Below are 27,946 nucleotides of genomic sequence, written 5' to 3'. Positions count from 1 at the left end.
AGGGATTGAACTTGCATCCTCATGGATACTAGTTGAGTTCATTACCACTGAGCCATGACAAAAACTCCAGAAACTTAATTCTTAATGATTGTAGAATCCTTTGGAGGCATTTTCGATACAGTTTTTTTTAGGAAATCACCATATTTGTTGTTTAAAAAGTTATTCTGTTCTGGTGTATTTGAAAACAAACAAAAAAAAAACCCTTAAAATAGAGCTGCTTTCTGGGAATTCCCTGGTGGCCTAGCGGGTTAAGGATATGGCATTGTCACTGATGTGGCCCAAGTCACAGCTATGGCACAGGTTCAATCCCTGGCCTAGGAATTTTTGCTGCAGATACAACAAAACCAAAACGAAACAAAACAACCCAGTTGCTTTCTAAGGCCTAATTCCAAGGTCACAGGTAAAGATGTTGAACAGGACTGAGCTAGGGAAGAAACCATGTCATGTAGATGCACAGCCTGGAAGAGAGCCATGAAGGAGTAAGTGGTGGGGGGTGGAGGGGGGAGTTTCCATCATGGCACAGCGGAAATGAATCCGACTAGGAACCATGAGGTTGAGGGTTCAATCCCTGACCTCACTCAGTGAGTGAAGGATCTGGCATTGCCATGAGCTGTGGTGTAGGCTGCAGATGCAGCTCAGATCTGGTGTGGCTGTGGCGTAGGCTAGCTACAGCTCCAATTTGACCCCTAGCCTGGGAACCTCTGCATGTTGTGGGTGAGGCCCTAAAAAGATAAAAGACAAAAAAAAAAAAAAAGAATAAGTAGGAAACATTACCTGCCTCAGGGTACTTGTCCTTAATCTTTTTCTTTTTCTTTTCTCAGCCACAAAAGAATGAATGAGATGATGTGACTGGGTGGGAGATGGGGGCGTTGCAGGGATGTTGAGGTGAAGGAGTTGCAGTGGCATCACTGTTGTGATGGAAGGGAAAACAGGAACGTGAAACTAAGGTACACGTGCTAGATACTAGACCCAAGATCAATTAACTTTTAGATGCCAAACCTCAAACAGTTATGGAGAATTCGTTCACCTTTAAGTCTTGGAGAAGGAAAGAGAATTATTTTCTTTGAGGATAAACTGCAATATACATAATATGCAGTGATCAAGAGAATCATAGTCATATATATAATTCCTTTGTTCTCAGGTGAATTTATTTAAATATCAGTCTAAATGTTCTATCGTTTTCTCATGAATCAAACATGGTGAACCGCTTACTTTAATGACTCGGAGTGTTCTTCTGCTGTGATATACATGTCCACACAGAGCTGGTACCTTTCTCCCCTGCTCCCTCTTCTCTAAAGCCTTTATCTCTATGCAACATTAACAAATTGCGCAAAGAATTGAAAAATGAGAAGCTAAGTGTGCCATAGACACAATAGATCTACCTCACAGTTTTAATTAAAAAGAAAAATAAAGTGGTTTGATTGATTGAACTATTCCCTGCTTTCTACACTTGGGCAAGTACAAGCTTTCACACACAGTCTGGCACAAAGTGAATAATCAATACATATTTAAATGAAGAAGATTTGCATAGGTCCGGTGGTGGCTCAGGCTTGAGATAAAGCCGACCTGAGTTTGAAGGTTGACTCTGCTAGTTTTTCAGCTCTGCTGCCTGGGAACTTGACTTGCCCCAACTTCTGTTTCTTCATTTGTAAAATGAAAATGTGTGCAATACCGCATAAGGTTGCTGTGTGGAGTAAATGAGCTTATGTGTAAAACACGCTTATCAGAGAGACTGATACTTAATAATAGACCAATAAGTGGGAGTGTAATGGTGATAACGACAGCAGTGATGCTAATCATGCCTGAATATAAGTGGTCAAAAAAAATTTTGAAAAACCTCCAGAAGTTGAACAGAAAAACGCTCTATCTATAATTCTCATTTCATGCCCATCGGCTTAAAAACTCTTAATAAATATTTTTTTAATCTACCATACTTTTGGCATTCTGCAAGGCAGCAGAGAGAAAATCATAAAAAGACAATACTGTCTTAAAGCAGTATGTATTCTTATGTGGGAGATAAGCACAGAAGTAAAAAATAATAATAAAGTAATGCCAGTGTAAGCAAGGCCTACCTCTTTCTTTGAGCCATAGTTCCGAATAAAATTTTTGTTAAGATAATCTAGGTACTAAGAAGTGGCATGGTTTGAGTTACCACTGCGGTGCAATGGGTTAAGGATCTGGTGTTTCTGCAGCTGTGGCACAGGTTGCAGCTAAGATGTGCTAGCCCAGGAACTTCCATAAGCCATGAGTGCAGCCAAAAAAAAAAAAAAAAAGGAGGCACGATTTACAATAGTACTTCTTTTTTGCAATTTGTCAAACTCAGGTAGGAAATCAAAATATTCCCAGTACTACAATGTAACAAACACTAGGACAAAAGGAAAATCTTTTTATCTAAAAACCCCTTTGATAGACAAGCAACTGTCTACAAAGTTCGAAGCCTTTCCTACTCCCTCCCACATGACTGAGAAAGGGGTTGCCGTGCTCAGATGACATTACTCCACCGTCACACTGAGTGCAAACACTGTCAAGTTCTTGTCCTCCTTCAGAATGAAGATCCTTCACCAGGGAGTGAGCAGAGAAAACTCACTCAGTTAACCACACCAACACACCAACACAGCAAAGTCACCTGTGAGCTCTTCTAGATTCTAAAACCTGTCAGCTTCTCATGCTACAAGAGGCCACCAGAAGCCATGTCTCACTATGGGTTAATGAGATAGTTCTCATTTTTTCTGTAAATTTGGCAATGGAAGTAATTAGCAGGTTTCCCTGCTCACTTCAAAAAGTGCACAGACACTTAATTTAAAAGTATACATGCAATCATTCAAGTGAATTTAGTGATCAGAGGAGACTTGTCATTCACAGCATCTTACTGCTGGTAGGCTTATTTATTTATAGATTCAGCCACCGGATTTCTATGTGAAAAGTGAAGAAGAGCTGAAAGAAATCTGTGTATCTCTGCCACTGGCATCAGCCCTCAACAAATGACAACTTGAAAAATATGTTACAATTGGTGATCATTAATTTTTCCCTGAATCTTAGTGTTTACCCCTCTAGACACTGAAAAATAAGCAGGTATAAAGAAATAAGTGAATAAGAGCAAAGAGTATGAGCTACATCCTCCAAATAACCTAATTTAACTCAGAAAACTCTAGGCCAGTGAGGAAGTCTCTGAGAAAGCCAAGAAACTAGTTTCCTTAAAACTTAGTTTATTTATATGATGAATTGTTCTAAAAAAGAAATTATTCATATGGCTGACAAAAATCTATATAATTTATAAAAACCAGTAAGTGGGAAAATTAGAACAAGTAAGCTAATAAAGAGGTCATGTGGCTAGGAATAGTAGCTTTCCTTAAAGTACATGCCATGAGGACTCGTACACTTGCTAAAAGCAGCTGAATATTCCATTTTGAGTATCCTTAGGCCTGTTCATGAAAGGAAAACACAACCCATTTCACAATACTCCCCAAATCTCTTCCCCAGCTCACTCTCTGATATTGGAAAATGCTGTTACTTCTATAAGCCTAAGAAACTACTGTATTACATAAGATACTATGCTTCGGAAGCAATTAACATTCAATTGAAGCAATGCTAAATTATAAGTGTTTGTGTGTGTATATGGGCATGTGTGTATCTGTATGAGTGTATGTGATAGAGACAGAGTTTGAGGAACTGTTAAAGAAGGGAAACAAAGAAATGGGATGTTAAGAACACAGAAGATGAACTTTATCTAGGATCAGAATGGCTTTTCTTCAATATCCATATCTGTGAAATGAGAATGATGCCATTTCTAAAGACATCACAGTAGGATGAACTGGCAGTTTGGGGTTAGTAGACGCAAACTATTACATTTAGAATGGATAAGCTTTGAGATCCTATAGTAGAGCACAGGGAACTATTATATCCAATTTCTTGGGATAGACCATGATGGAAGATAGTATGAGAAAAAGAATGTACATGTATGCATGACTGGGTCACTGCAGTACGGCAGAAATTGGCACAACAGTTAGCTATACTTTATTTTTTAAAAAGCCTAAATAAATAAAATGTCACAAAAATTATAGAATAAAATATTAATATGAAGTGATATAAGGAAGGAATATTGGATATGAAGTCACAACACATGGATATGAATCTCTTCCATGGATCTCTTTTTTTTTTTTTGTCTTTTTGTGTTTTTAAGGCCACACCCACAGCATATAGAGGTTCCCAGGCTAGGGATCTAACGGGAGCTGTAGCCACCAGCCTATGCCATAGTCACAGCAGTGTCAGATCCTAGCCGCGTTTGCGACGTACACCACTGCTCAGGGTAACACCAGATCCTCAATCCACTGAACGAGGCCAGGGATCAAACCTGCAACCTCATGGTTCCTAGTCAGATTCGTTTCTGCTGAGCCACGACGGGAACTCTCCGTCCTCCATGGATCTCAAATGGAAATATATCCAACTCTTTCCTGAACTAGTCAGGGACTTGTGAAAAATAAATGAGATGATATGCATGTTTTTGTAATAAAGCTTTTCTGTATGCTTTCATCAACATAACATAAAGCAAAAAATGAATGCTGAAATTCTATGACAAGAAAACAAAAGATGTGTATATACAATCTTTCAGTCATTAGAAAAATATCTACTGATTCTTGATAGGCTCCATAAGGTCCATTTTAGCCAGAGCTATCCATTTATTGGAGAACAAGGATGTGCTAGGTATCTTTGTGGTGTAACAGGATAATAAGCTCTATATTTCCTTTCCACTTCTGCTGACATCCTAAAATATTAGGTGTTAATGTCCCCACGTTACAAAAAGAGCTGAGAGACTATAGGTAAGATTTTTAAATGAGGTCAACAAAAACCCGTTTTGCACACTCATAACCCTTCATCCACACTGAATTTATAAAAGGGTGGGTGGTGGTTTCATGAGATAGAAAAGCCTTGGCTTTCACCTCTAACCCAGGAAATGGGCCTTCCATAATACAGTCAGAGAGTGTCCTCTGGAAATTCGCGGAAGCCAATTTAAAAAGCAAGCAATGGTGGCCAGTTAGCTGTTCTGCTGGTACAGTGAAGGCAGACTGGTATTGAACATGACCTGCGGAGAACATGAAGGAGTTCCCTACAGATTCCATGTAATCTGAGGTCCACAAGAGAAACAGCATGGGGTTGTCCAAGCTCCTGTACAAGAGGGGCCCCTGTAGGTCTGAAATGACCCCCTCAGAAGAAGCTGGAGGTGTACACTGGATATCTTGTGCATGAGATAAAAGTCATAAGTTAGACGTGAATGTAATCACCCAAACAACAGGTGATGAATGTCCTGGACTCTGTGTGTGTGGGGGAAGAGGTTTTAAAAACCCCAAAAAGCACATGCCATATTACCAAGATTTGACCCCAAAACACATGCCATATTCCAGAGATTTAACAATGAGACCGTATAGCCACCAACCAATCAGAACAGGGCAGCCACCAGTCATACAGGCTTCCATTGCTTGGCTGGAGCAGCACATATCAAAGGAAACTCAGCTTTGTTCCAAAATGCCAATGACAGCTTACAATAATATTTGTCAGCTGAAACCCTTTCTGCCCCATATTTCTCCTCTCTCATCCAGGTTCAACCCTGGAAGAGCCTGACACTGCCTCAGGCTAGATGCCAAACTGGATCTCTGCTAGGGGAGGGGAAAAACTGTCCTTGCAGAGGAAGTGGAAATTTTGACTATTACATCGCACTGGATCTTTTTAACCAAAGCTACAGTAATGGAAAGATCTTTGCATTATCCAACATTACCCCCAAATGTCACAGAACTTGACCTAGATTTCACCCAAGCAGAAGTAAAGGACTGGCACCATAACAATGGATTTGAACAGGCAGTAAGACTGGGGGGACAGGGCAGTAATTGAGTGAAACGGTTACAATTATATAATGTTTAGGTGACAGTTCTGATGTTCTCAAAATTTCTCTTCAGCTACAGAATTCATTCAAAAGAAAGCTGATGCAAAGCTCAATGTGTAAAACAGAGGATCCCAGAGTTTCTCTAGTTGGGGGAGGGTTGAGGAGGGGGAATAAGGAAGGCCAGATAAGTGCGAGGCCCCTGAGGGCACTGAAGGGCAGGTTAAAAGCCAGACCTGGGAGTTCCAGGTGTGGCTCAGTGGGTTATGAACCGACTAGAAACCCTGAGTGTGCGGGTTCAATCCCTGGCCTTGTTCAGTGGATTAGGGATCCAGCGTTGCTGTGAGCTGTGGTGTAGGCCAGCAGCTGCAGCTCTGATTCGACCCTTAGCCCGGAAACTTCCATATGCTGCAGGTGCGGCTCTAAAAAGCAAAAATTGAAAAAAAGCAAAAATTGAAAAAAGAAAAAAAAAACAAACAAAAAGTCAGCCCTGAGACAACCCTTTCAATCGATAAGCTTTTGAACTGATAATTACATTTTTAAATGCTTTTTATATGAGATGAGAACTCAGCATCTCACAAGTTTTTCTGAGGAAACTCGTTAAGTACCTCCTTTAAACACTTCAGTGAAAGCTGTCACTCTTTATCTTCCATACTTGAAAATAACTGTTACATGACTGGGATTACACTTAAATACCCAAAGCAGCATATACCATCTTTCTAAGGCTGATACCTTGTAGGTCTGTTGACTCTTTGGGAGTGTTTCAGCACTTTTTCTCAAAGCATTTGTTCAGACAAATCATCTTAGCGCTTTACAGCCGCAAGTCCTGAGAGCACCCTCCATACATGTTACAGATGAGAAAACTGGAGCTCAAAAACAAATACATGGAATGCTGCTCAGTAATAAAAAACTAATGAACTATTGATTAAATATATGCATCAACTTGGATGGATTCTCAGGAACATATGCTAAGTAAAAAAGTCAATCTCAAAAAGTACTTGTATTATTTTATGTACATAATGTTCTTGAAATGACAAAATGATAGAAATGGGGAATGGATTAGTAGCTGTGAGGGCATAGGGAGAAAGGTGGTTGTGACAATAAAGATACAGCAATAAATAGGTATCTTTGTGATGCAATCATTCCTGTACCGTGACCGCCTTAGTCGTTCCACAAATCTCCACAAGTGATAAAACTGCTGAAAACTAAACACATACACAGAGAAACACACACGAATGAGTATATATGATATTGGTGAAATCTGAATAAGGTGGATGAATTGCATCAATACCACAATTAATACTCAATCTCTTCATTTGTAGCAGGGGAATAAAATTTCTGCCATGCCTGCTTCTGTGAGTGTAAAGAACAAATGGAAAAGACACTGTAACAGAGAAAATTAGTTAGTATTATACACATACAACACAATATCCTGTAAATGAAGGATGCTAGATATAATTTCTCTGGCCGTTTATGGTTCATATTCCAACTCTACAGCTGAGCTGCTGTAAGCAGAGGTTCAACCCTAGTGTACTAAGAGTGGTCTTGTCACCTAGTGTGCAAGAGCACACATTAGTGATTTTGTTACACAAGCACTGTGGGGAAACTACTGAGGACTTCAATTTGTTTTAACGATTTTAAATATCCCTGTTGCTTTTCAGTTCAGTATAGAGTTTAAATGTCATCACCATCTTTGACTTGACTTGCAAAGATAGCTATTGGTTTTCATGTTATTCCCAAGCCTACCAGGGTGTCTGTTGTATGATCGCATTCCAGCAAGACAATTTAACCAAATGTGGCTCCAAGTAACTAGGAAAGTCTTTATCTTCCCGAAAACTTTAAATGATGCAGGCAATTTTTTGTATTTTGGAACTTCATTCATTCAACACATATCTGAAGTTCTATGTACAATGAACTGTGCTAGGAGCAAGGCACACATCTTCAACAGAATAGAGATGATTGCCATCCTCTTGTAACTTCCATCTTAGCTAGCAGAAGTAGGCTGACTTGGGCAAAACACTATGCAAAAGTGTATTTTTTGTATGTGCAGTTTCTCATCATACAGAAGTATTAAGAATCTTTCTTTCGGTAACATTTTTATAAATTTCACAAGTAGCACCAAAGGTTTTATGTCTATGGTATTCATTTTAAATGTTAACAGCACATGAGGAAATAAAAAAGCCATTTAAAGATAACAGGCTGTAATTTTACAAAGAAAATAAATATGGCTAATTTGTTTTTAAGAACAAACTTCTCATTTTTGAAACATGCCCTTCTCCAACAGACAGTATTAATAAGGCAAGTGAGATACCTCTTTGTTACTGACTCTAATCCTCTTTTGGCATATAACTTTCTGTGCCCACTCACTGGGGGAGGGACATTATTCCCATATGTATGTTTGTCCAGAATGACTTGGTTTAACCAATGAGATCTTGGCAAACATGTCAAGAAAAGTCTTTAAAAAGTCAGTTACTGGGCTGGCTTTGCAGTACCTTTGCCATCATCACAGAATAATGCTCATATCAGTATATGACAAGAGACATGGAGCAGAAATTGCCCCCAGGTCAGCTTTCCCAACCTAACCTAGACAGGAGCAGGGACTGCAGAAACTCTGCATGTACATGGAAGATCCCAGAACCACCCAGCAAAGCCTAAACTGGATCATGGATCAGGTGGAGCCCCACCAGCCCACAAACGTGTAAGCTATAATCATCAGCAGATAACTCCCAAAGCAAACAAACCTGCATAACTGATGAAAAAACATTAACTTTAATATGATTTGACTGTTAAAATAATAATTTTGTACAGTTAATTTCACTATCTTCATTGTCAATTTCACTTGTTTCTCAAGTCTCATCCAACTCAATAATTCGGATCAGTACAAGTAATAATATGCCAGAAAGGCTGCTCATCAAGATGTTGAGACTGAGAAGACTGAACACAGAGTATGTGTTACCCCTAATGTCATGGCTATGATTCTACCCTTCCTTCTGCCACCCAGGAAGGCATGTGAGTACAATTCACATACAATAAATAGCACATATTTAGAATGTATAATGTGGTAAGTTTAACAGATGTATGAAGCCAAAACCCCATCACCACAATCAAGACAGGGACCTTATCCATCACCCCCAAACACTTCCTCATGCTCCTTTATAATCCCACCCTCTCCACCCACCTCTCATTCCTAAGCAACCATTGATTGGCCAGAAGCCCCTTTAAATGCAAGTTAGTATGACATTGTTCTATAGATAAAGCTAGACCTGTGGTACTCAAGTGATTTCCAACACCAAGCGCCACAAGCCCTGAGATAATAAGAATCATTTTTGGTGTTTTTTCAAATAAGGGAAGTAAATTCATGGATAATCTGCTAAGTATTGTTTAGAAACATTGATGCTTTGCAACTTTCTGAGCTGAGTTCCCAAATGACATGTTCTTAAAAAGCAACATTAAAAAGCAGCTTGTGTCTCAAAGTGAAGTCAACCATGACCATAAGGATCTTGATCATATAAATCGAATGTCTTACAGTTTAGCTCCAATTTTTTTTTGTCTTTTTATTAAACAGACACTGCTGTAGACAAAACAAGATGTATAAATTGCAGCTTCACTATTTATAAAGTGTGTGACTTTTGTCAATTTATGCAAACTTTCCAGGATTCAACTTCCCTATCCAAAAAGTAAGAAGAAAAACATCTACCCTGCAGTATGGCACAGATTAAATAAACTAACATACTGAAAATGCCAAACATAACATTGGGTTCATGGGTACTCATTAAATGTCAATTTTCTTCCTTATTTCTTCATTCAAAGTAAAATGAGTAAAGTTGAAGGAAAAACCCAAGTTTTGAAATTACAGGATGAGAGTAAGAGCCCTCGCATGTACTAGCTTTGAGAAAATACTGAGGCCCTCTAGGGTCCTCTGTCTCCTTGTCTCTAAAATAGGACAATGAAAATATTTAGGAGCAATCACAGGCCAATAGAGGCCCAAGTCACTTCCATTCAAGGTATCTGGTATATTAAATTAAAGAGACAGTAAACAAGATGTTACATAAACCCATGAATATTGATTTTAATATTTACATTAACAATTAAAATTGGTATATAAAACTTTCCCCAACTTTATCACTCTATCTCAGAAGATAATATCAAAAGTAAATTATATTAAAAGTCTAAATTAAAGAAATTTGTATTTGGAGACCTGAGGCAGGTGAAAAAAGCCCATTTTAAAGAGCTCTGAAAGTCTTGTTGTTTGGTGAGCATAACACAGGATGACCTGGGGACTCCTATGAAAGTGAAAATAGGTATCAAAGAATAAAACTGTACAGTGTTTTTTTCCTTCTCTTTTTTTTTTTTCTTTTTACAGCTGTATCTGTGGCATGTGGAAGTTCCCAAGCTAGCAGGCTAATTGGAGCTGCAGCTGTGGCCTACACCACAGCCACAATGACACTGGATCAGAGACACATCTATGACCTACATTGCATCTTGTGGCAATGCCACATCCTTAACCCACTGAAGGAGGTCAGGGATCAAACCCATCTCCTCATGGATATTAATCAGATTCTTAAGAAGTTGAGCCATAATAGGAAGCCCTACATTCCCTTTCTTATATTATCTTCCATTACTCAGGTTCATTACTGCTGAGCCACAATAGGTACTCCAAAGTATTTATTTTTTTATTTTTGACGGGTCTTACTATATTAGTGAACTTATGACCTTTCTTTTTCACAAAACTATTTTGAAACATGAAATTATTTCTGTGAAATATTATCTATATATTACCAAGCACGATGTTTTTCATTTTATGTGTAAATACTTGTCACATACTCGACTTACAAGTTGCCAGTATTATTCTAAAGAATCTTTTTTTATCTATATATTATTTTTTTATAAAGTTGCCTATAATTTTCCTCAATGGTGCATCTATGGTTAATAAATTTGAAATTGTGGGCATCTTCAATTAACTGTTTACTATAGGCCACGAAAAATTTTACCTGAAAAAAATACTCTGTGGTTGGTAAAATAGCTTGCAGGCACATGATAAATTTTGCTCACCAGAGGATATTCTCAATTCCACTTTCCACCAAAATTTTGCTATGTTGAGAATATCTCAATTATATATTTGATGTTGAAAAGTATAAATTTTCAGTCCAAATATCTCATTGGTCTTCTCATTTTTCTTTATTCGCAGTATTTACCTTCAAAAATTTCTATAATACACAAAATTTGGCATAAAATGTGTCTCTATGATTCTTCTTTGTGTTTTGCCAAATGTGGGTGCTGAAAAATCAAAGACCTTTTCAACTGCATTCAATTTGAGCAATGAATACACATTTATCTAATTAAAAATATGCGCTCCATTAAAAGAGTCTTCCAAGCTGAATATTCCAAAGGAAAATTCTTAAATTTCAACATTAAATCTAGTACATAGTTTGAGCTGTTATGTTTAATTTTTCCCCACATTTCAATGTGTTCTTGTCCTTAAGTTTTGTTACAATACTTGCTGGCCACTAAAATGAAATTTTTTGTACTCAGTTTATTAAATACTTTTATTAAATATTTCCAGGTGATTTCAAACAAAATGGAAAGAAAACATAAAAGGTCACTCAGAAAAGACTAATAACTGTCAAACACTTAGATTGTTTACCAAGCATTCATTCAAATGCTCAGACTTTTTAAAACTCTGACAATGGCCGTAAAAGAAAAACCATGTACTGCCATGCCAAATGTTTCTGTATTTAACAAACATCATGTAGTGTAGCTTCTGTAACTAATTATTCACATATAAACATATTCGAATATGTTCATACAAACAGTAATTTTGACTATTATAGCCTCTATAGTGATTGATAGAACACACCCTTTTTTTAGACACAAAAATATACTATTCATACACGACAGCCAAGTCCAAGCACATTTCTTCCTTCTTTATATATCTTTAAATTTAATAAACATTGTCTTTACTGTGACACTGTGCTCTATCAGAAGTTACATTTTTCCTGTCACCACAAAGCAAGTAACTTTATTTTTAATGATCCATTTAACTGAATTTACAATAACATTTAAAATAATACGTGATTTACCTTCGGTAAATTAACCTTTGGAAAGCTTTGCTTATATCCACGTATTTGATGCAAAAACTCAAGCATTATTCAAATTAATTGATTTTCCATAGAAAATCCTGATGGCATCAATACTTGCTCAGTTCTACTATGAACGAATACACTAACCACTGCTGCTTCATTTTTTTTACATGTGCCAAAAACCTCAAAATCAAAACAATAAAACAGAATTACTGACACATGCAAAAAAAATTAACTGCAAAAGCATTATGCTAAGTGAAGGAAGCCAGATCCTCACCCCACCCCACCCTCCAAAAAATTCTACATATGGTATGATTTCATTAACCTTACTTACATCCTAGAAAAGGCAAAACAATAGGGACAGAAAACCCATTAGTTGTCCCTAAGGACTGGAGTGGGAAGAGTGTATTGACCTTAGCGGGGGAAAGGGGAGATACTGTTCTAAATCTTGATTGTGGTGGGGGTTTTATGACTGTACACATTTTCAAAATTCACTGAATTTTGTCCCTAAGGACTGGAGTGTCCCTAAGGACTGGAGTGGGAAGAGTGTATTGACCTTAGCGGGGGAAAGAGGAGATACTGTTCTAAATCTTGATTGTGGTGGGGGTTTTATGACTGTACACATTTTCAAAATTCACTGAACTATACACTTAAATGGGGAGATTTTACTGTATGTAAATTATACCATTATAAACCTCAACAAAAGAGGAAGAATGAATGAATGAAGTTCATTTATATGGTAAGTCCCTTGATCTAAACGAAAACTCATGCTGTAACTGAGAAGAACAAACTTGATTCCTTATATGATCTACTCCTTTATTTGGAACCCTTGTGCACACATTGCCTATGCTTAGTCATGCTTTGCACCTTTGTAAAAGAATGTTGCCTATAGCCTGAAATATATATGACAGCCCATTCTCAAGGCTCTGACCTTTAAAGGTGTAACACTTTTCCATTCATACAGAGATGAAAAGTTGCAGAGCAGAAATTAACAATTGTCTTGTTGGAGTTTTAGAAAAACATTATGAGCAGAGGACCTACTTGGGTCCGGGTTCCCGTACCAAGAAGTTTGCAAAAATCAGCCACAACCCTCTAGAAAGAAGTCTGAATTCTATGTTGGGTGAGATGATTATTTGGGACACCAATCCACCATCTCCTAGGTCGGCTGGCTTTCAGAATCAAGTCACAATTCACCTCATCTCTCGATTTATTAGCCCGTTGTACAGCGAATGGTATGATTTTGGACTCAGTAACAATGCTACATGGAGCAATGAGTCCAAGACACTTCCTGTGGATGAATCATCATTTGCAAGCATAGTCTTCTTTTCTTTTTTTCACTTTTTTTAGGGCCACATCTGCGGCACATGGAGGTTCCCAGGCTAGGGGTCCAATCGGAGCTACAGCTACCAGCCTATGCCACAGCCACAGCAATGACTGATCTGAGCCGCATCTGCAACCTACGGCTCATAGCAACACCAGAACCTTAACCCACTGAGTGAGGCCAGGTATCAAACTGGCAATCTCATGGTTCCTAGTCGGATTAGCTGATGCTGCACCACGATGGGAACGCCAACATAGTCTTCTTAAATCAGCCACTAATTTTTTGAAAAACATGCTTATGCTTATTCAGCAGATTTGCGGCTTATGATTTTTTTTCATTTTTTTTATTAGAGTATAATGGATTTACAGTGTTGTGTTAATTTCTGCTCTACAGCATAGTGACCTAGTCATACATATATTTACATTCTTTTCCTCATATTTTCTTCCATTGTGGTCTCTCTCAAGAAAGGCTTCTGATTTCATGTTATTTTTTTTTCTGTCTTTTTAGGGCCACACCCACAGCATATGGAGGCTCCCAGGCTAGGGGTCGAATAGGAGCTGTAGCCACTGGCCCACACCACAGCCACAGCAACGCCAGATCTGAGCCATGTCTGTGACCTACATCACAGCTCATGGCAATGCCGGATCCTTAACCCACTGAGTGAGGCCAGGGATCGAACCTGCGTCCTTATAGGTACTAGTCAGATTTGTTTCTGTTGAGCCACAATGGGAACTTCAGGCTTTTGATTTTAATGTGGTCAGTGATATTGCCTCACTATGGGCACCCAAGATAGATAAAATATCAGCATTTTCTTCCAATTACACATTCATCAACTTTCTTAAGTAATGGGGATTCAACACTTTATCAAATGCATTTTTCATATTTGTGAGGTTATCAAAGCCAAAAAAAATCCATTGATATATAGTCATGTGCACTTAAGCTGCTCATGTTTCCTACTGAGCCACTAACTTGTGACCTGGTAACATCATGCATCTTGCCAGCCATGGTGTTACTGGCTGGTATACAATGTACGTGTTGTTCTAGAAAAAAATATACATATATATTTGAATCTGGAAAAAGGTTATAAAAGATATATATTATTGCTGGGCATCTTTCAGATTTAAGGACACATTAAAGTAAGAACTATATTCACTCCTAGGCATCTGAGACACTACTAGAAAACACCATAGTCAAAGCTGTGAGAACTAACTGGAGATCTACCAGCCGACCTTGGCTTTTCAAAAATGTAATAATTAATGATAATAATTTATTAAAATAAAATCTGGCACAAATTCTAAACCCAATGAAACTACATTATAATTGGTACAAATATGGACATGTGGTTGCCTGTTCCCCCACCAAAAATCTAATAATACACACACACAAAAAAGAAAATAAGGCAGTTCCCACTATGGCACAAAGAGATCATTGGCATCTCTGCAGTGCCAGGGCACAGGTTTGATCCTTGGCCTGGTGCAGTGGGTTAAAGTATTTGACGTTGCTGCAGCTGCACTGGAGGTTGCAACTATAGCTCAGATTTGGATCTGGACCTGATCCCTGGCCCAGGGACTCCATATGCCACAGGGTGGCCAATAAATAAATAAATAAATAAAAGACCATTACAAAAAGAAGATTATTAAAATTCTAAATAAAACTTTAGCAAGTAAAAATCTAAAAAAAATAATTAGATAAAACATTAACAAGTAAAATCCAGCAACACGCCAAGTTACTGAAAGAATGCAAGGATAGTTGAATATAATAAAACATGTCAAAAGAATCTATTATATTAACTGATTCAATAAGAAATATAGTTACTTGATAGATGATGAAAAGAACTGATAAAATTGCTTATTAAAATAGGGATATATGACAAAATCTCTTTATAATGAAATATTTCTCAAACTAAAAATTCGAGAAATACTTATTAAAAAAACACTGAACTAATTCTCATTAAGGTCAGGAACAAGAAGGATATTATTTATCTTCATCATTTTTATAGTATTAATAAAACTAAACCAAAGAAATGGGAAGAAACTGAGGACAAAAAGTAAGAGTTGTGAAAACTGGAAACAAGAAAGAAAAATATTTATTACTTGAGGACAATAGTATATTTTTTAACCATGAAAGCTCCCCAAAAAACAACTGTAACATTATTACAAAGAATAGTAGAAACTCAACAAACTGGCTGGTTAGAAACATAATAAAACATAGGAATCAACACCTTCAAATAAACAAACATGATTTAATTAGGAAAACAAAACAGTGGAAGAAAAAAATCCATAGTATATAGCAACTACAAACATGAAATTACTAGGAATCAAATAAACCAGAAATGCACAAGAGATTTATTGAGAATTCCCTAAAAAGATATAAATGGCAGAAATACATAGCAAATTTTGGGATATGAATTTTCAACATTATAAAAATATCATTTTTCCTGTAGGAGATTCCATTAAAAATACCATCAAGGCTTTTTCCCACTAGATAATCTGATTCTTAAGTTCCTGTGGACTTCCAAATAAGTATGATTATCTAAGTAAACTTTCTGGGGGAAAAGTAGAATGGAATGAGTTTCAACACATATCATAAAACATCTATAATTAAAACTGTAGAACTAACATATGAAGAAAAAAGACAGATGAATGTAATAGGATAGCAAGTCAAAAAACAAAGAATTACACATGGAAATATAGAATATGATAAACAGACATTTCAAATCAGCATGAAAAATTAAATTGTCAGAAAAATGGATGCGAATATAGAGAAAAATCTTGATTTCCTACATCATACTCAATATATCAAATCATGGAACTTATTAATAGAGGTGAAAAGTTAATATACAAAATAAAACTATGGTAGAACACATAGGATGTATTTTTTAAAATAATTTCAGAATGGAAAACATCTCTATGTTTGTATGATACAAAACACAGAAATCATAAGATAATTGATTAATTCATCTGCACAAAAACTGTAATTTTAAACCCTACCAAACTTGGGGGAAACATACAATTCACATCACCAATAAAGTGTTCACTTTATTATTATAAAAAGAGCTCAGAGATGTCAAAAAGAGAATGCCAACAATTTAATTAATAAAAGGCAATGAACATGTACAGGTAATACCCAGGAAAGGAAATTTAAATAGACCTTAAATACATTAAATACTGCTCAATTTCACAGTAAAATAAATGTACAATGAAAATTATAATAGGAAGCCACTTTTTATCTATTAGTTCAAAAGTAATTCAAGTGATGGGATAAAAGAAAGAATATACTGAAATGCTATACAAATATTAGCTATTATTACTCTTTTTCAAATAGGTTTATAACTTTTATTCAAACCAAAAGTCATAATACAATACAAAAGCTCCAGTCCCAAGACATTCATTCTTCTCCACAATTCATGGAATCACAGTAGAAACATTTATTTCCTTATAAGGTCAAAAGTATGCTCAATTTAATTTTCTACATTATTATCTCCATTGAAGGAAGAGCCAGAACAGGACACTTAAGGACAAGGCTACTTCCTGTCAAAGTGGGTATTTGACATTTTGATAACATCTGAACTTCTTACGTGGATCTTTTTTTTCCCTAGAAAATTAAATAAAACATGGAAAGACTGATAAATGCTCTGGTATCAGTTTCCTCTAGTTTAATAACTAGCAATAAGAAACTCATTTTGGCTGACAGGTACAATAAGGAAATCTTTCCAAAAGACTTATTAGAACAAAAGAAAACAGAAAAAGGGGGAAAAGGAGCTTTAGATTAGATTTGAGAGTTAGAGAGCTAGGTATCCTTATTCATTGTGGAGAAGAGGAAAATGATGGCTGTTAAAAGATGCCAACAGCACCTGACACTGGAGAATATATTTCTCCCAATCAAAGAAGGCTCAAAATGGGTAGAGGAATTTTCTCTGTAAGACAGTAAGAAGGTAAAAATACAAAATGATGTCACTATAACAGGCATGAGAATTAGAATATCATCTGTTGAAAGATGAGCCTGACAACAAAAAAATCCCAAGGAAGTTCTAAAGTCAGCAAATTCTAGCACCAAAATCTCGTGGGTTTATTTAAAAAAAAAATGGATAGTACATTTTCTTTGATGAGCAAAGTGACTTTGCACAGTGAGTATATTTAGTAGTTCCATATATGATTCTTAAACACAAATCTAAAAACTTGGTTTCAGTGACAAGTACTTCAAATATATATATCAAAAGAAAAAGGAAACAACATATAAACTAGAAAGGTCTAAAACCTTTAAAGCAGAAATCCCTTTTTGCAAGAGTTAGAAACTTGAAGTAATATTGGATTTCCCCAGTCTGTTTATACTTACCATAAAAAAAAAAAAATAGTAGCAGTGTGATATAGTAGCAAAAATCACAGGCTGTAGTAGAAAAATCACAGGCTGGTGTGATACTGTAGAAACACTCTGAGCTTGAGTCCTGCCATCGGTAACAGAAAGAGGACTGCCTGCCTCTGCCTCCTTGTTGTGTTGGGTTGTGTAGGAACAGATAAAGTTACCAGCACAGCATAGAGTGTGCATGCCGCCATGTCCTGAATGGTAGTCACTGTTACCACTAGAGTTTTATAAGAGAAATTAGTACTCCAATCACATGAAAATGAGAGGCTGGAAGCGAGTCTAAAATTATGTTTCAAAACTAAATTTAACCACATAATACTGCATAAGAAAAGGAACCCCAGTTAAAAATCACTAAAGGGAAATGAAGACAGTTAACATATGGACCTGGCCTTTAAGAAATTTGAAATTCTTTTACTCGAAGAAACATTTACTGAGCAAAGACTTTGTTCCAAGCATAAGTCTAAGCAAGGAAAATACAAATGAATGATCTTCATTTGTATCTTCCAGTCGGAGCTGGAAGGAGTCGATGGCTAAGTGTTGAAATCTGAAAGCAGATAATTTATAGAGCACAAGCTAGAGCTGACCAAAGGGATAAGCAAGGTAATGCGGCAGAGAGAGAAAATGTCACCTGAATCGACTTGGAGCCTCACAGAAAGAGTGTAGATAGAAGGTAACCTTCAGGTTGGGTTCATGCAGAGGCCCAGAGGCATGAATGAGGAGAGTTTTGGGTATGAGTGTCTGCAGCGACAGAGGCAGTAGCTGGAAAAGATTCTGCTGAATCATCTTGGGGGTCAGGTGACACTAAGGACTTTGGACATTCTCCAAGAGGTGGCAGGAACCAATGGATAGTTACATGATTAAACAGTCATATTGCTTTTAAGGAAGAGAATCATTCTGGGGATAATGCAGACTGAAGGGAGTGCAAGTGTGCTGGATAAGGGCTTATGGCCAAGGGAGTCTAGATAGAGTCAGGTTGCAATTGTGTAAGAAGAAGCAATGAAGTGGGAGATGAGCAGCCAAACTGAAGCATTGCTAAGTGAAATCTCCAAGATTTGGTAACCAATTCGATGGATGGGCAGTCAAGGCCCACTCCGATTTCTAGCCTGAAGAAATGGGTAGATGGTGATACCAGTTATGGGGACAGAGAATAAAGAGGCTTTGTGGGCCAGGAAAGATTATTAGTTCATTTGGGGATGTGTGAATTTTGAAGGGCTTGGGGAAATAGATAGACAGTTGTATTAACAGCTGAAAAGGAAAGCAAAATCTATCTTCCAGGGAATTTAAAAGCCAAGAACTATATTTGACTGTTTAAATGACTGAGAAAACGCTCAATTGCTCTAGTTGCTAAATAGGAACTATGCAACAGGTAAAGCTAAAGTCTCATCTTTTTTGTTTGCAGGTTCTACTAAACCAAAATGGATTTAAAATCTTTGTGTTTAGACTGTATCAGCAAATACGCATTGCCTGGGTGAACATACTATGTCTGCAGAAGTGCAATTTTATACCTTTGACTCTTGACATTTCTCAAGCCGCTTCACAGGGATGGAATTCTAGCACACTCTCAATTCTTTTTCTTCTCCACAGGCATAATCCTATAATACAACACAGGAGTAGGCAGCCCTGGAGGAGAAGGGCACTCAGCTATGTGGTCAGAAATCAATATTTCCCTTTCCTAAGATAAAGTAGCTCCCTGGGCAAAGCAGACATGTGTAAGCAAAAGAAGAACATGCAATTCCAGTGTGTAATATGGAACCCTTGTTCAGGTTCAAAGGCTTTATTAGGAAGGATAGTAAGAAAAAATATCTTAGTCATTTGGTTTGCATACCTAGAAAGCCTACAAGAGTTAATTAAAACCATATAGACATAGGGGCCAGATACACACATACACACAATACAGTAACATCTTGCTTCTTCAATGGCAAGACCAAGTCAATGTAGCTCTTTCCCACTGAGGCACAAGAGCTTGAGGGACTCAGTCTTGTCCAGAGGGCCCAGGCTAAAATCCAGATATTAAAAGAGACACATGCACCCGCATGTTCATTGCAGCACTATTCACAATAGCCAGGACATGGAAACAACCCAAATGTCCATAGACAGAGGATTGGATTCGGAAGAGGTGGTATATATACACAATGGAATACTACTCAGCCATAAAAAAGAATGACATAATGCCATTTGCAGCAACATGGATGGAACTAGAGAATCTCATACTGAGTGAAATGAGCCAGAAAGACAAAGACAAATACCATATGATATCACTTATAACTGGAATCTAATATCCAGCACAAATGAACATCTCCTCAGAAAAGAAAATCATGTGTTTGGAGAAAAGACTTGTGGCTGCCTGATGGGAGGGGGAGGGAATGGGAGGGATCGGGAGCTTGGATTTATCAGACACAACTTAGAATAGATATACAAGGAGATCCTGCTGAATAGCATTGAGAACTTTGTCTAGATACTCATGTTGCAACAGAAGAAAGGGTGGGGGAAAAAACATGTAATTGTAATGTATACATGTAAGGATAACCTGACCCCCTTGGTGTACAGTGGGAAAATAAAAAAATTAAAAAAAAAAAAACTCCAATTTATAAAAACAATATCCTATAGAATAAATCTTTATATATTTTAAGTGTTTAAGCTTTAATAGCCATAAGAAAACTCACATAACTTTAAATATTACCAAACTGAATATTTCATTTTTAATTTTAAAGGAATATAAAGAGAGCAATAAATAAATATTGAAATGTGAAAAAAAAGAAAAATAAAATAAAATCCAGATACTAAGTATTATAAACCTTCATGGGAAGAAGCTGAATAAAATTGTAAAACTCTTATGAAAACTGCAAGTAATTTCTAGCTGGAAAGAATGAACACTTTAGGCGAGAAGGGAGGCTGGGCCATATAGGGATAGGGGATTAAGAGATAACAAACTATTAGATATAAAATAAACTACAAAGATATATTGCATAACAAGTATAATATAGCAAATATTTTATGATAACTATAAATGGAATATAACCTTTAAAATGTGTGAATCACTGTTCTGTACACCTATAACTTATATAATCTTATATGTCAACTATACATCAACTGGAAAAAAAGAAAAAAGAGAAGAAACATCTTGAGTTTCAAGGTTAACATTTCTTCTGTATTCTGCATCAGCCCGTAGAATGTGGGAAAGTTGAGATTTTGCTTTTGTTTTTGTTTGTCTTTTTAGGGCCACACCCAGGGCATATGGAGGTTCCCAGGCTAGGGATATAATCAGAGCTACAGCTGCTGGGCTACAGAGAATTTTTACACCAGGCATACACAGCAACACACTTCTTTTACCAAGACATAGACCTGCCACCTCTAACAGCTTATTATGACAAAGCACACTGGCTTTAAAGGCACTCTACATCTGGCCTTACTGACTTTCCATTGTTATCTTGCCTCTCCCTTGGCCCTTTCACATCCTCTAGGTTACTTGTTATCCTCCCTAAAGGCCCCCCTTTCTAGCCTCAATGACAAATGCTCCACAAACTGGTAAAGTAAATAGAATACTGGTTTTTTGTCCTCATATACAAGACAGTCATTTCCTATATGAAGCCCTCCTAGTTCGTCCCCCCACAGAAATTATTCCTCCGTCATCAAAATGTGCAGTCCTTTTTCTATACCTCCTAAACACTCATATCCTCTTCCAACCTAGATGTTGGTAGTTTGTGTACTCATGTATTGCCCCTTTGAGAGAAGGACAAGCCTGATTTATCCTAAAGATCTTAGCATAATGGCTATGCATATGGTCAGTGCTGATTAAATATCACTGAAGAAAAGCTTGATTGACTGAATAAAAGCAAAGACTTCCTCTGAGAGCCCATGCCTTCCCAGAAGTATGCTGGGTCTGGTCTACAGGTGATGCCAAATGCAAGAGCCCAGAAGAAATATATTGTGGGTATAACTTCTATCCTTAATGGGGTAGCTGTCCATTTTCTTCTATTTAATGAGGTCAAAACAAAATTATTTGGTATTTTTCAAGGCTACATAAGATGACTTTTCTTATTATTGTATACCTCACTCATCCGAAGAAATGCATTTCTAATCATTGCCTAAATTCAATTCTTGTAAATCAAACACTTAGTTCATTGCAGGGAAGTTTTGAGAACCCATGTGGTAAAGTTCTTTACAAGATAAAGAATTCATCTTCAAACGAATGAAACCAAATAATTCCCTCCTTCCTCATCCTTCTTCTTTCTTCTCCTTTTCTCCTTCTTTCTTCCTTTTTAGTTTTTAATAAACTTGGAATGAAGTTTAAAGAAAGAAAATTATTTAACCCAGTCAATCTGAATACACATGTGTATAGTGGAGAGTTTCTTAAATCTGAAAAGTGATTAGAGACAAAAGAAAGAGATGGAAAACATACTGTTTCAAAACAGTCCATGTGTTTTCTGGTACCCTAGTGGGTTAAGGATCAGGCATTGATTGTCACTGCCATGGCTCCAGTTGCTGCTGTGGCTCAAGTTCAATTCCTAGCCCCCTGGCCCAGGAATTTCGGCATGCCACAGGTGTGGTCAAAAAATTGTTAAAAATAGGAATTGCCATCATGACACAGCAGGAGCAAATCTGACTAGGAACCATAAGGTTGTGGTTCGATCCATGGCCTCACTCAGTGGGTTAAGGATCCTGCATTGCCTTGAGCTGTGGTGTAGGTCACAGACGAGGCTCAGATCTGGTGTTGCTGTGGCTGTGGTGTAAGCCAGTGGCTACAGCTCCAGTTCCACCCCTAGCCTAGGAATCTCCATATGCCATGGGTGTGGCCCTAAAAGACAAAAAAAAAAAATTTTTTTTTAAATAAAACAAAGTGGTCCACATAGCTGGCCTAGTAACAAGAGTGGTTAAGAAGGTAAATACAGTGGAAACTGCTCAAGTCAACTTAGAGTAGAAGGACCTGTTTTGGGCCCCTTGCAAATGCCACATTTGTGGACTGGCTTACCCTCCAGTTCAGATTAAGATACCAGTATATAGACCAATAGACCCCAGGTGACCTTTCTTATCTGGAAAGAGGGAGCACCCTGTCAAGAGACTAGAATTATAAAGAATCTGACCACACAGCTGACAAAACACATCCCAGGCTAGGTTTACTCCTATACCTTTAATAAATATAAATAAACAAAAGCCCTCCCTCCAGTGACCTGGGTCTTATATGCACAAAGATTTCAGACACAAACTTGGCAGAGTTTAAATACAGAGACTTTGCTCAATAAACCTGTTTCACAGAAGAACAGATGTGAGAATGTTAGGCTTTGTATGACAGTACAGCAATGGGACAGCACCCTTAGTAGATAGAATTCTAAGCCAGCTTCCAAGATTCCCAGCTCCTTGTATACACACGCCATCTAATACCTTCCCCTCGAGTTTGGACAGGAGGTACGATTTTAAAAGGAATTTACAGATGTAATTAAGACACATAATCAGTAGACTTTGAGTTCATCAAGGGGGAAATTTTCCTGGGTGATCCTGAGGGAGGTGAGCTAGCTCCTAGAGGAAAGGCACTCCTGCTGTTCTTGAAGAAGTAAGCTGTTCTGGTATGAGAGCTCTTGGGGTCAGGAGCCGGAAGGGAGCCTCCAGTTGCTAAGAAAAGTCCTTGCCTGGATATCTAGCTTACAGGAAATGTGAGATTAAGCCACTGACTGTATGGTAATTTACTACACAGAAATAGAAAACTAGCACAGGAACTCTCTCTCTAAACATAAAGAATAGGGATAAAAGAGACTGCTCACGGCATGTAAAAAATAAAAGTCTTTATAACTTTCCTTTTGTGGGGAGATATCTATGGAGTGCTAGGTACTTCCTTGAATGTTTTCAGGTTACAGGCTTTTACAGACAGACTCATACACAAGGGAGCTCATTCTTTTTTATTGGCTAGATGCCTTTGATGATACTCTCCAAACTACAACCCAGCAAAGACTTAGGAAGTCCCCATGGCCTCCTACAGAATTAGGTACATACCTTTCTCTCTATGCTTCTAATGTTAAGAGGTCTACGTACCTTGAAGAAGGCATGAAGAGGAAAAGAAAAAGAAAAACCATGGGGAATTGCTTCTGTAAAGGAAACATTTCAATTTAACACATTTTCTTGGACCGTTTTGGACAAGCTATATACCAATACATAAAACATATGCAAATATGAATGGATTTCTAAACCAGCTTTATTTCTGAATACTCTGACTGGAATCTCCCTGATAAAGTCCACTCAGCTACAACCTTCCTTTAGAGTTTAGATCTTGTCTCACTAACCCCAAAGGGAAAGAAGTGTTCTGGCCAAATTTTGATCTGACTGGAAAATGTAGGCTAATGCACCATTATGTTTGAAAATAGACACTTTCCTTTGAAAGTTTTACCTCCTCAAAAAAAAAAAAAAGTGTTTTTCTCAAATGGTACCCTGTGGCAAATATCTGTACTGAAAAACTGGTTTTTAAAATATGTACTTATGTGTTTTGTTATTATACTTTCCCTTTGTTCAGATTAATATTCATGTACTTAAAGCAAAAATCCACTCAGAAAAGATTTTTTTAAGTGCATTAAACATATAAAAAGAAGAAACTATGAAGGAATAAACCATACACAGATAATAATGGTAAGATAGTGTGTGTGTCTGTGCGTGTGTTTAAGTGTTTTAAGTGAGAAGAATGGCTACATATAATGAGTCAAAGTAATTAACTGGAGTTTATTTGTCTCCCCCTAAATGGGATATTCATATTCAATATGTGCAAGGTTCTTAGCTTTTCTAAGTCTCACTCACATTCATTCAAATGCAAACCATGAGAACATATTTCAAGAGTAAATATATTTTAGGGTAGTCTTATATAAAAAGATTTGTATTTTATTATTATTATTATTATTATTTTTGTCTTTTTGCCATTTCTTGGGCCGCTCCCGCAGCATATGGGAGGTTCCCAGGCTAGGGGTCTAATCGGAGCTGTAGCTGCCAGCCTATGCCAGAGCTACAGCAACGCGGGATCCGAGGCGCGTCTGAGACCTACACCACAGCTCACGGCAATGCCGGATCATTAACCCACTGAGCAAGAGCAGGGATCGAACCCGCAACCTCATGGTTCCTAGTTGGATTCGTTAACCACTGCGCCACGACGGGAACTCCCAAAAGATTTGTATTTTACAACAGTTTTTAAAAAATTTTATTGAATATGAGAAAAAAATGCAATTAATGGGTCACTATTGTCTTTCAATTCTGAGAGTTCATTCCTTAAATATTAAAAAGAAAAAATATCCTATTATGTAAAATAAAGTATCACTGGGTAATAAAATATATTATTAACTTTTATTTGGATGGATGGCAATTTTGCAAACTTAAAACTTGCCAATAGTTTTATCTTGCACAAGAAAATATGACTTCTATAAAAAAAATCAAGAGAAAGAAGGATGAACACAGGAAAAAAGTTTCAGGGATAGTAATTATACTTAATAAAACTGAGTCAACACATAAAGGATAGATATACTAAATATTTAGTAGGGAATATGGTATGCCACGATGTGAGATACAGCAAAAATTGTGGCTAAAATTTGCTTAGGGTATTTTTTGTCAGTTCCAGATTATTCAAGTTATTTTACAATTCAAATGAAAAGCAAATAAGAAAATACAATATTCTTTCCTTGAGTAGGATTTGTTGGGGCGAAGGATATTCATTAAATGTTCTCAACAACATCTTGCCAAAGGAAAGCTTCACGTTAGTCATTACCTTGACATCTGCTGCCCTGATTTTCAGACCGATTTCATACAAAGTAATTCCCTCCAGGAATCCCACAGACCCTTGGAGTCCCGACCAAGCATGCTCCCCAACAGTTTTAGTTTTTGCTATTATCTAAATGCTGGTTATGTGATGATGATCTTCCCAAAAAAGGATTTAAAACTTCTAACCTTCCATTTCATTCCCATTAATGTGTAGTTAAGATAGAAAAAGAGCTTCACAAGCACACCCTTCTTTCTCTACACACCCTCTGTTTATCAAATGTCATAGGGAAAGAGGCAAAGGTATCTTCATACAGGTGACCCAAAGCCCCTCTCATTAGCAACTGATATGTAAATATATTCCTGCCTGCCGTAGTACCCAGGGCTATGCTAGGATAATTCACTATACACTGCACTCCATTCAACTTTAAGTGACAATGAGATAAGCAACTACCTTTTACCAATTAGCTCTTTTTCAATAATGCATTTGTGGTCAATGTTAAAAGTCTTTGGAATTGCAATTTGCAACTTCAAGAACAAACACCCACATAAACTGATCAGTTCCTAAGATCATAAACAGTAGTGCCCACAGTCATGAGTGAAGATCCTAGTGCTCATTTTGGGTAGTGGTCCAGTGGTGGGTGGGTTGGCACTGGCAAGGATTTGAAGTTCTATTATATTGTCTCATTATTACCTAGGGAAGACAGATAAATAATAGCACTGCACTTCACTCATACTGTTTGACACACCTAGAACATAAAAAGGGAGGGAAAGGCTAAAGACAAAGATAAAAACACTGTAAACAATGTTCACACCAACTATCCTGAGTAGGCTGGATGTTAAAAATAAAAACTGAACAAAATCCAGTAAATACTTCATTTCTCCCTCATATAAACTCTTCCAACTCTTCCTGAAGCGCAAAAGTCCTGGATTTACTTCCCCCTTAATAAGATTGTGTGTCCAGACTACTGGAGTGAAAGTAGAGTTAGATGTGCTCTCCCACATCAGCTCCAAGAAATATGCCATCTCGTAAAAAACCATGATACCTGAAGCACTGAACAAACCTTTAGAACAAATGAGTAACAGGCAAAAAAGGAAAGATAGCAGGCAGAAGAAACAGAAGTTAAGAGAAAGATGTGAATATTCATAGTGAAACCAATTGACAGCTTTTGCTGAGGGTGAAAGTACAGACTCCTAAGTACAGGGTAAAATCCTGTTGGGAAAACCAGCTGGCTCAGGAAGAGGGGAGTTTGAGAAGCCTGGGAGGGAATGAGGACCTGACCGTGGTCCTGAAAGAGAACCTGGCAGATGTATCCCAACAGTCTCTAAGAATGGAGACACCATATCTCTGTTTTTAATTAAATGTCCAATGACATTCGCCCTCAAAAATATATGTTGAAAATTTCTCTTATGATCAAATCAGCCTTTATAACGCCCAGTTTCTCCTTCCCCAACGGGCTCTCCTAGAGTGTTAGGATAATTCCGGATTGAGAGGTATGCTATTCTACCTAAGAAGCAGGAATCAGGATTCTGACAAACTCACAAGGCTCAAAATTCTTTAGAAAGCTCTCACTTGACAATCTTGATTCTAGTGGCATTTCTTAAACTCACATGGGATTATGTCTATACAAAAGATCTCACGGAATGAAGCTCCATGGACGAAGAATATTCCAAACTCCCCCCATAACTGAGGGAGCCTTGAAACTCTAGAAGGATAAACTGGCAATTCACCAATATGGACAATTCCCACTATCATCTCATAAAATTCATAAAAACAATTCCTTAAAAAAGTACCATAATACAGGTCCCACAGTGAACAAGGGCGTCTGTTTTTCTTTGGGCTCTTTTTCAGCCCTTAAGAACCCAAGAGTCAAGGGGGCCAACTACCCCGAAGTGTTAACACTACCATGAGAGGGAGAAAAAAAAATTATCTGCACAAAAGACCCCTCAGCAGGAACAGAAGGAAATAAAATACACCCCGAAAAAACAAAAAGAAGGTTGAGGACGAAAGTAATTCATATGAGAAAAATTATCCAAAAAAACGAAAACAAAAACAAAAAACCCCATGCAACTCATCGAAGTGCCAGACTTACGCGTTCCGTCAAAACGGGTGGCGATGGTGTCCAGGAAGGTGTTCTGGGGCGCCAGTAATCCTTTCATAACCGGCATTTTTCCAGCGTGGTGTGAAATTCTCCATCAAAGTTTGTCCAGAAGGATGGTTCGAGAGGAAAGTGCCAAGAAGGGAGAAGGGGAGCGTGATGACGGCAGGGGAGGGGGGCCCAGCGCGGCGGTGGGGCCGCACGAGAGAAGGGGGAGGATGTAAAGAGCCAGGGAGCGGGTTCCAGCCGCCGCGGCTCGGGCAGGAGCAGCCCCGAGAGCGCTCTCGGAACCCGCACCTCACCTCCAGGCTCAGCCCGGCGCAGGCTCCCTCTCCCGCCCCTGCCACCTCCGCCAGCTCCGACAACCCCCCCAACGTCCCTTCGTGGGCGGCAGATCCTGCCAAGCGCCGTCGTTCAGTCTCGCCCCCTACCCCGCCCGGGAAGAGCCTGCAGTGGCCCGGGGCGCCGCGCCCTGACCTCAGGCGCCAGG

General features: G+C 37.9%; 1 protein-coding gene across 1 annotated transcript in view; it reads right to left on the bottom strand.

Annotated features, from left to right (window-relative positions):
• Window positions 1-27,721, bottom strand: part of KCNH8 (potassium voltage-gated channel subfamily H member 8) — a 420,004-nt gene extending 392,283 nt beyond the window's left edge. The window contains exon 1 of the mRNA XM_047754199.1: window positions 27,451-27,721. Within this exon, the coding sequence (XP_047610155.1) occupies window positions 27,451-27,526 (76 nt within the window). The 5' untranslated portion in view covers window positions 27,527-27,721. The remainder of the gene's footprint in view (window positions 1-27,450) is intronic.
• Between the last annotated feature and the right edge of the window lie 225 nt (window positions 27,722-27,946).

Source organism: Phacochoerus africanus, chromosome 1, assembly GCF_016906955.1.
Source record: "Phacochoerus africanus isolate WHEZ1 chromosome 1, ROS_Pafr_v1, whole genome shotgun sequence".
Classification (NCBI taxonomy): domain Eukaryota; kingdom Metazoa; phylum Chordata; class Mammalia; order Artiodactyla; family Suidae; genus Phacochoerus; species Phacochoerus africanus.
This window is presented reverse-complemented; position numbering and strand designations above follow the sequence as displayed.